Genomic DNA, 10,371 nt, shown 5'->3' with positions numbered 1-10,371 from the left:
CTCATCGGGCCTGAAAATTAAGGCCCGGCCCTACCCTACCCTAACTTGGTCGGCCCGAGGCCCGGCCCGACCCTAACAATTACCATAATGTCAGGCCCGAAAACCCGAAAAAGCCCGAGTGAAAAAAAAGAGAAAAAAAGAAAAATGCCACTATATGGCCGCGGCGCCGTGGATTATTGAGACGACCGTGTCAGAGAACGCACTAATAGTCTAGTCGCCGAAATAAAGGATTTATGTAACTCGCGTTAATTGGCTGATAATGTTCCATTTTCAACATTCTAATGGTTTCCAGCAATTTCCAGGGGTGAGTAAACATCTTCTGAATCAAAGTAGCAGCGATCCTCTGAAGCGACGCAGTTAATTATGTCCAATAGGCTACTGGCAATATTATGACAATTGTCAACTTGGCTATAATCTACTAGGTTACTGTATAGTTTACATTAATCATTGCCTCTCAAACCCACATACCACGCGTAATGTGCGTTGCCTAACCAAAAGAACAGACATACAAACCATCAACATGCCGCTCGATGGCGTGTCGAGTCTGTCGACAGCTTGCAGATCTTTTATTTTGGGCAGTGGGCACACAACGAGGCGCGCTGCGCTACGATGGGGAAATTAAATAGCTGTAGGCTACAGCGCGCTGCGATACGATTTGTAAACCAAATAGCTGTAGCCTACAGTGTGACTGTAACATTGCTTGGTCATCATGTAACTATATTACGTGCAGGCGCTTTCATAGTTATATGGAGCATTTACCGTTGATTAGGTAGCCTAATTTAGCTTATTCACCCAGCTGGGTTCAACGAGACAGCAGAGTCTCGTTAAGCCCCGACGTTTCCAAAACGAGCTATTGCGGATAAATCAATGGTCGTATAAAACATTTACGCATATGGCAAGTTGACTTAAGTTATATAGTTGATGCTGAGCAGTAAGCAGCTCATTTGGTTGGCAAACCAGAGGCCAGCCAGCGGTAGCAAGTTCAACAACCACCGTTCTATTCTGTCACTTTGGTGCGCTGCTGCCTGCTGCTGATCATCGCCTCCTCCTCCTTTAGTCACATATAGTATAATAGCCTTAACTGTAAAAGTTAATCGCCAACATTCACCAGCTCAGCCCTCTTCATATTAAATAAATACATTACACAAACAACAGAATTGTTATTTTTGTTATAATAAAATTATATAAAAAAAATCAAATCAAATCACGGAAAATCACAGAGCCCGAGGCTCGGCCCGGCCCGACTAATTATCGTGCATTTTGGGCCCGGCCCTACCCGAAAATGGCGGGCCGGGTCGGGCCGGGCCGGGTTCGGGCAGAGATTGAGAACTCTAGGGTGCGTTAAGACGACCGGATTAAGGTTGGTGAGGGGTGCGTTAAAACGACCGGATTAAGGTTGGTGAGGGGTGCGTTAAGACGACCGGTATTTATTTAGGACGACCGTTGAGCCGATTCTACTCTATGGCTCCGAGACATGGACACTTTCAAAGAAATTAGAGAAACGGTTGGATGGCATTTACACCCGCCTTCTAATGAGAGCGCATAATCTGTCTTGGAAGAGCCACCCATCGACTAATCTAATATACTGTACGGCAACCTTCCCTGTGTTTCTTCACTAGTCCGATCCAGAAGAACACAGTTTTCCGGCCACTGCTACAGAGCTGACAATGAGGTTATATCTTCCCTTCTTCTCTGGAGTCCTGCCTCAAAGCAGACCAGAGGTATAGAAAACTGTTGTTCCCTGATGTCATCGCTAGGGACACATGCATCAGTAAGCAGGAACTGAGGATGGCAATGAAGGACCGGAAAGTCTGGGGTGGCATTGTGAAAATCTATGATCTCGAACGCGGTCAAAAAATGATAATGATGAAGACGACCGGATTAAGGTTGGTGAGGGGTGCGTTAAAACGACCGGATTAAGGTTGGTGAGGGGTGTGTTAAAACGACCGGATTAAGGTTGGTGAGGGGTGTGTTAAAACGACCGGATTAAGGTTGGTGAGGGGTGCATTAACACGACCGGATTAAGGTTGGTGAGGGGTGCGTTAAAACGACCGGATTAAGGTTGGTGAGGGGTGCATTAAAACGACCGGATTAAGGTTGGTGAGGGGTGCGTTAAGGGTTGGGAGAGGGTTTAGGTGTGCTGCCCCGTGGGGGGTTAGGGTGAGGGTTTGAGATATCGGACCAATGGTATGTCTAATCAAAAGCATGCACCCCCATTTGTACACTCTCAGTCATGGGTCCTTGAAATAAAATAAAAAGTTTGAGAAACACTTCACACTATAAATGGAACAGAGCCATAATTATAGTATCATCAATAACAAGGAAGGCCGGAGGGAAGGAGGCCCGGAAGTAGGGAGAGTTATTCAGTGTGTATAGATGGAGTGTATAGGATAGTGTCAGGAAATGACTCCCAATGCATTTTTCCCACAGACATTTCAAAAAGTATTTATTTAAAGACGGTTACGCCGCGGACAAAGCCAACTCGAGTTGTGACAAATCATGACAATAAACACAATATTTTGGACCAAACAAATAATTACAAAGAAGAAAAAGAAAAAGAAAGTGTTGTAACCTGCCGTTTCTTTCTTCTTTCTAATTCTTTTTTCAGCCCATGATTCATGATTTGTCACGACAAGAGTTGGCTTTGTACGAGGCTTAAAAGGTCTTTAAATAAATACTTTTTGAAAAGTCTATGAGGAAAATGAACGGAGAATCATTTCCTGGGCCCTGGTAGGGGGCGGGACTGCAACGCTCTATAGTCATGACGAGCAAGACAAGTCAGAGGAAAGGGCACAGGCAGGGACGTGCACACATAGACATCAAAGGGGGCTTCAGCCCCTGCCCTTTTATACCCGTCTGTAAAACAATTGCCCTTTCCGGACCACGAATGCAGCATTTACTATGATGAAAACAAAATGCAAATACCACGTCCATTCCATGCCATACCGGAAGGCAGCATTCAGGAGAATTGCTTTTAAATCCAATGTTGTTACAACGCATCTCCACTAGCTAAAGAGTGCTGGGTTGCACCCCGAAAATAGCTGATCTACAAGCTCTCAACGCGTCGCAGTGCGACACGTTGAGAGCTTGTAGATCTGCTATTTGTCCAAAAAGTGCCCTCTTAACACGATTTCAGCCCCTGGGCACAGGAGAGACAGACAGACAGACAGACAGACAGACAGGTACCTTCTGGTTGAGGCCTCTCTTCCTGATCCTGCGCCCCTGGCTTCCTGTGGACAGCACCAGCACGCACAGCAGGAGAACCGCAGGCGCCGGGACCGCGCCGCACCGCGCAGCCATGATGTCACTTCCTCCGCTTTAACTCCTCCCCCTGTACAGTACGTGGTGCGACAAAGTATACTCTGTAAGTATAATGGTAAGTATAAAGTACTCTAAGTATTATGGTAAGTATAAAGTACTCTGTAAGTATTATGGTAAGTATAAAGTACTCTGTAAGTATTATGGTAAGTATAAGTATAATATAAGCAGGGGGTTCGGAACCCATGACCTTGTGGACCGAAGTCAAGTGCCTTCCGGGTTAGGGTACCAACTGCAGGACACTATCCCACAAAGATCTCAACCCTCAGTACCAACTGAGGACACTATCCTACAAAGTGCTCAACCCTCAGTACCAACTGAGGACACTATCCCACAAAGAGCTCAACCCTCAGTACCAACTGAGGACACTATCCTACAAAGTGCTCAACCCTCAGTACCAACTGAGGACACTATCCCACAAAGAGCTCAACCCTCAGTACCAACTGAGGACACTATCCCACAAAGAGCTCAACCCTCAGTACCAACTGTGGACACTATCCTACAAAGAGCTCAACCCTCAGTACCAACTGTGGACACTATCCCACAAAGATCTCAACCCTCAGTACCAACTGAGGACACTATCCTACAAAGTGCTCAACCCTCAGTACCAACTGAGGACACTATCCTACAAAGAGCTCAACCCTCAGTACCAACTGAGGACACTATCCTACAAAGTGCTCAACCCTCAGTACCAACTGAGGACACTATCCCACAAAGAGCTCAACCCTCAGTACCAACTGAGGACACTATCCTACAAAGTGCTCAACCCTCAGTACCAACTGTGGACACTATCCTACAAAGAGCTCAACCCTCAGTACCAACTGAGGACACTATCCTACAAAGAGCTCAACCCTCAGTACCAACTGAGGACACTATCCTACAAAGAGCTCAACCCTCAGTACCAACTGAGGACACTGTCCTACAAAGAGCTCAACCCTCAGTACCAACTGAGGACACTGTCCCATAAAGTGCTCAACCCTCAGTACCAACTGAGGACACTATCCTACAAAGTGCTCAACCCTCAGTACCAACTGTGGACACTATCCTACAAAGTGCTCAACCCTCAGTACCAACTGTGGACACTATCCTACAAAGAGCTCAACCCTCAGTACCAACTGAGGACACTATCCTACAAAGAGCTCAACCCTCAGTACCAACTGAGGACACTATCCTACAAAGAGCTCAACCCTCAGTACCAACTGAGGACACTGTCCCATAAAGTGCTCAACCCTCAGTACCAACTGAGGACACTGTCCTACAAAGTGCTCAACCCTCAGTACCAACTGAGGACACTGTCCCACAAAGTGCTCAACCCTCAGTACCAACTGAGGACACTATCCTACAAAGTGCTCAACCCTCAGTACCAACTGAGGACACTATCCTACAAAGTGCTCAACCCTCAGTACCAACTGAGGACACTGTCCCATAAAGTGCTCAACCTGGCCAGTGTACTTCTGGTCAAATATGATACTCAGTCTGCAAGTTGCTCTGTCACATTTGTTCTTCAGTTGAAGTATTGGAGTACTTAATTGCTTTATAGTTTAAGGTTAAAGTAAATGCTTTAAAAAAAGTAAAAAAAATGTATAAATGACACTTTCCTTTTAACATTGTTGTATTGAAATTTGGAAAATTTTGCCAAAGACAATTCAGAGACTTTCCAAAAAGCACAATATTTGTCTTTGAAACTTTAATGGAGTGAAGATAATTAAGATAACATACAAACGCTCAAAAAAAAAGTACTTTAAAAAGTACAGAACTCTAGTAAATGTAATATATCCTACTTCCTCCCTCCCTCCACCTTGGCTTCCTCTTCCTCTTACCCTTCCTGCCTCAGTCAGAAGTGTCTCCCCCGGCCCTTCCTGTCCTGTCGAGGTGTCACTGCTCCAAAAGTTTTGCCACCCCGTGAGAAAAGCAGCCACTGAATGAATGGCTCGGGTTCTGCGACGTTACTGCGTTGCTGTATATAAAGTCCTGTCTTCTCCGGCAGCAGCTCAGCTGCAGTGCAAGCCAGGACCTCCACTCCTCCTCATGTGTGCACTAGCCCGTGTGTTTGTGTCAGAGATTACACAAGCCCCCCCTCCCCTCCTCCCCTTTCTCTCTCTCTCTCTTCTCACTCTCTCCCTCTCTCTATCCCTCACTCACTCACAGCCAGGACCTCATGCCTTCTGAAAGTGCCTGAAGGAGAGGAATGAAAAAAAAGTGCGGGGCAGAACTCCGACAGAGCGGAGACGAGAGGTGGAGAGAGAGAATGAATGGATGTACTTGTAGTGTGGAGAGTTAGACTGCAGTTCAGAGAGAGGGGAGGAGGGAGGGAGGGGCTGGAGAGAGAGAGAGAGAGAGAGAGAGAGAGAGAGAGAGAGAGAGAGGGTTATAGGGAGCCAACCTGGAGGAGGTGGAGGGAGAGAGAGAGAGGAGAGAGAACAGCAGCTGTCGACGCACGCATCAGTTGTTTGAGACTGTCTGCTGTGTTGGCAGTGGCTCACAGTGCACATGTCTCAGAGAGAGAGAGACATAGAGAGAGAGAGAGGGAGAGAGAGAGAGAGAGAGAGAGAGAGAGAGAGAGAGAGAGAGAGAGAGAGAGGGAGAGAGAGAGGGAGAGACAGAGAGAGGGGGGGGGGGGGGGGGGGAGTGGGACGGAGCTGAAATGAGGGAGAGGGGAGAGACAGACTCAGAGAGGGCAATGTGTTTTAGACCTCCCCTTTGCCCCCGGGTTCCGGCTTAGGACTCATACACACACTGCAAAAATGTGTGTGTGCTTGTGCGTGCATGTGCGTGCGTGCGTGCGTGCGTGTGCACGTGCAGTCGTACACGCGTGTGTGCATGTGTCTGCATGACTGTGCAAAAAGAACGAGGGCTTGGCTTAAAAATGCGGCGGCAAAATTCTCTCTGCCTGCCAATACCCAGAGTTCATGCACGCATACAGTGCATGCATGCGTGTATGTATGTATGCGTGCGTGTATGCATGTGTGCGTGTATGCGTGCGTGTATGCGTGCGTGCGTGTATGCGTGCATGTGTCTGTAATGTATCTGTAACTTATGTGCATGTATTCAGCGTCCTGCACAGACCCTTCCTGTTTGTTTCACACAGTGATCTATGTGAGAACATAGTCTGGCCGCCTGAGTGGATTAGCATCAGTGTGTGTGTGTGTGTGTGTGTGTGTGTGTGTGTGTGTGTGTGTGTGTGTGTGTGTGTGTGTGTGTGTGTGTGTGTGTGTGTGTGTGTGTGTGTGTGTGTGTGTGTGTGTGTGTGTGTGTGTGTGTGTGTGTGTTTTCAGAGAGGATCCTGTGTGATCTCTACCGCATTGACCCATAAAGAATGCGTGTTTCAGGGAAAGGGGCCTCTTTGACTCTCCGTCCACTTCTCTTTCTCTCTCTTTCTCTCTCTTTCTCTCTCTTTCTCTCTCTCTCTCTCTCTTTCTCTCTCTCTCTCTCTCTTTCTCTCTCTCTCTCTCTCTCTCTCTCTCTCTTTCTCTCTCTCTCTCTCTCTTTCTCTCTCTCTCTCTCTCTCTTTCTCTCTCTCTCTCTCTATCTCTCTGTCTTTTGTGTGCTTTTGTGGTTCTCTCGCCATCCCATGTACCTCTCTCGTCGTCTCTGCCCCTTTTTTCGATGTGTCTCGTGACTTGTTCCCCCTCTCAAACTAGGACATGTACCCCCCTCACCCTCTCCGCCCCGACCAGCCCTCTCTCCCCTCCCCTCCCCTCCCCTCCCCTCCCCTCCCCGGGTCCTACGCTGAAAGGGAGAAAGAATGCTAAGCCTGCACAAATCTCCGTCATTATTAGTTTTACAGGAGCGGAGCTCATGTCACTGGGAGGCCCCGGCTTCACTTACACAAAGAGAGACAGACAGACAGACAGACAGACAGACAGACAGACAGACAGACAGACAGACAGACAGACAGACAGACAGACAGACAGACAGACAGACAGACAGACAGACAGACAGACAGACAGACAGACAGACAGACAGACAGACAGACAGAGTAAGAGACCCACAGACACATCGAGGGACAGAGAGATAGAGAGAAGAAGGGAGAGATGATCAATCAATCAATCAATCAATCAATCAATCAATTAATCAAGTACAGAGCTGTCCACATCATATTCTATTCATTCAAAGCTATGGCCAGACATGGATATAATTAGGGTTAAGTCCCTCGATCCAACAAACCGCCTCATTGAAGTCTGAAGATGATGAATCACACCAAGCTGTATAACTCCTAATCTCTCTGGGACACTGTTTCTGAGATAAAACAATGACGTTTAGCCCCAGAATCTGGAAACACTAAGACAGAGCTTAACTTTGGTACATCTTACCACGTGCATTTGACACGATAATATTATGTTTTGGCACTATCTTAAAGCAGACAAGTGGCTGGTGTCTGATATGCTATCTATGAGGTCACAGGCATCGTCTCAGACACGGACCGCCTCATGAATGATGTCCACCTCTCCCTTCCCTCCCCGTTACTAACAGCTGCATCTGCAAACTAGCCTATTAAAAGTGCTCAGTCCATTCAACTATTTAAGTCTCTTCTTAAGACACATCTCCTTACTATGGCCTTTGATCATTCCTGATTTTTATTTTTGTTGTCATTTGAACTGTTTCACTTCTTGTTATGTGGGTGCACATCCATCCTTAAACTAAATGAAAACTATTCAAGAGACTACGACTAAAACTAAAATTAGCTGCCAAAAACAACACTGCCTGGTCCACATATCCTCACTGTCGGGTGGAAACCTTGTACGTCCAAAACTTTCACTTTTCAGGACAATGTCAAACAAACAAAAAAGTCTTTGTTCCAATGGATCTATAGAGCGTCGCAGTCCAGCCCCCTACCAGGACCAGGAAATGATAGCCTGGTTAATAAACCAGACCGAATCAGCCGTTGGCAAAAAAAAATTTGCCTGCCAGCGGATTAGGGTCTGGCGAGGCTCAGTAGCACGCCTCTTTCCTACAACAGAGAACAGGTCGGGCCAATCGGGACACGGTATGCAATATGGGCAGGCTTTGGTACAGTGACGTTCAATGCTTGAGACCTTTGACTGACAGTAGCTCTGACCAATTGCGTCGAAGAGAAAATGTTTGAACCCGCCCCCCGGGAAATGAAATCCAAGTGGAGCCAGCCCAGACTAATATACCGCGACAGTGTTGTGTGATATTAGTCTGGCTTATTAGCCAGGCTAAGGAAATGATTCCCCGTTCATTTTCCTCCTAGACTTTTCAAAACGTATTTATTTAAAGACCTTTTAAGCCTCGTACAAAGCCAACTCTTGTCATGGGCCGAACAAAGAATTAGAAAGAAGAAGAAAACGGCATAGTGTAAAAAGTAAAAAGTTGAAATATGGTGGAGAAGTGGACATACAAGATGTATGACTGACAGCAACAATATTAAACAGCTACACTAACAAGAAGTGAGTTTTTGTAGTTTGGCTATTTCCGGTATTGTTTTGGAACATTAAAGGGCTTATAAGTGATTAAAGTCAGCTGCCAGCACACTGGAGAAACTCTTTGGAATCATCCAGGCAGGTATAAAGAACCAGCCAGACAACAAAGTAATCTGGAAGCTTAAAAAAACATGAACTCTGAACTCTCTAAAGACTTTAGCACACACATGTTATTGATGGTATTTTTATTATTTTATTGCCTTGCTTTGTTCTCAATAGAAAGCAAATATCCTGTTGTATTGAAGTTGAGACTAAGACGAACACGCACACACACCGTGATGCACACACGCACACACCGTGACGTACGTACGCACGCACACACACCGTGACGCACACACACACAGTGACGCACGCGCACGCACGCACACGCACACGCACACGCACACACACACACACACACACACACACACACACACACACACACACACACACACACACACACACACACACAAGCACTTACTGGCTCTTTCCACTGTACTAACAACTACAGTAAGTACTATAAAGAACTATAAGCAAAACATGCCATGGCGGGAAACATATTTCACAGGCTCTGGATGTGTTTCCATACACTATAATATAGTGTCTGTTATCTGGAACCAAAGCCATATAGTGACTATATGGCTTTGGTTCCAGATAAGGTTCTCAGAAAAGAGCCGTATTATACCACCGTGTGTGTGTGTGTGTGTGTGTGTGTGTGTGTGTGTGTGTGTGTGTGTGCGTGCGTGCATGTGCACACACACGTGTGTGTGTGCAATGTAGGTGTGTGCGTCAGTGACATAACATGGAGGTACTGCGTGCCACAGTAGACTCAACAGGAAGGGTTCCTTGTGATAACGTCACATGCGATGCAGGTGGATTGTTCCTAATCACACATGAGCGCACATACTGTACACGTGCACATGTGTGTGTCTGCGTGCGCGTGTTGGATGCTGAAGATCAATTCCAACAGGATTCATCATGGTGTAATCATCACTAATCGTCCCCACATGGGGCTGATTTACCCATTGTCATAATAGATACATATGGTGTGATGTCAGAGAGAGAGAGAGAGAGAGAGAGAGAGAGAGAGAGAGAGAGAGAGAGAGAGAGATGTGAGCCATATGGGACAGTCAGGAGGAGATGTGAGCCATATGGGACAGTCAGGAGGAGTGAATTCAAGGCATGAAGCCAATAATTGTATAACATGTGGTGTGGATAATTAATGAAGTCATATATAATTATGGGATGCCTTCAGGCATACAGAAGTCTTTGTATGATTATGTCAATATGAGCATGCAACAAATCTACAATAACGACTGTTCATATACTGTACAATCAAACGGGAGTGTACAGGATAATACAGTATGCCCTATATCTTGCACCACCCCTTACCCCTTATCGCTAAACTTATTTTGCCATTTTTTACTATTTTAAAACATTTTAAAATAGTACAAATAGCCGATCTACAAGCTAACAACATGTCGATGTAGATTGGCTAGTTGAACTATTTTTAAATGTTTTAAAATAGTAAAAAATGGCAAATAAGTTTAGGGATAAGGGGTAAGTGGTGGCGCAAGATGGAGCCCATATGTGTGTACGGATGCATGTCTGTCTGTGTGTGAACTTACAG

The 10,371-nt window shown here is 46.1% G+C and overlaps 1 protein-coding gene across 3 annotated transcripts in view; it reads right to left on the bottom strand.

Moving 5' to 3' along the window:
* The window catches only part of wfdc1 (WAP four-disulfide core domain 1), a 30,436-nt gene extending 25,063 nt beyond the window's left edge, over positions 1 to 5,373 (bottom strand). For 2 of the 3 annotated variants that reach the window (XM_079501446.1, XM_079501444.1), the window contains exons 1-2: positions 5,139 to 5,373; positions 3,187 to 3,331 (exon numbers count right to left, since the gene is read on the bottom strand). In XM_079501446.1, coding sequence (XP_079357572.1) covers positions 3,187 to 3,300 — 114 coding nt within the window. In that variant the 5' untranslated portion in view covers positions 3,301 to 3,331; positions 5,139 to 5,373. Of the gene's footprint in view, positions 1 to 3,186; positions 3,332 to 5,116 lie in introns of all 3 variants that reach the window. The other variant, XM_079501445.1, reaches the window with a different exon arrangement.
* Positions 5,374 to 10,371: the final 4,998 nt, after the last annotated feature.

The sequence above is a fragment of the Electrona antarctica genome (assembly GCF_951216825.1).
Source record: "Electrona antarctica genome assembly, chromosome: 5".
NCBI classification, from domain to species: domain Eukaryota; kingdom Metazoa; phylum Chordata; class Actinopteri; order Myctophiformes; family Myctophidae; genus Electrona; species Electrona antarctica.
This window is presented reverse-complemented; position numbering and strand designations above follow the sequence as displayed.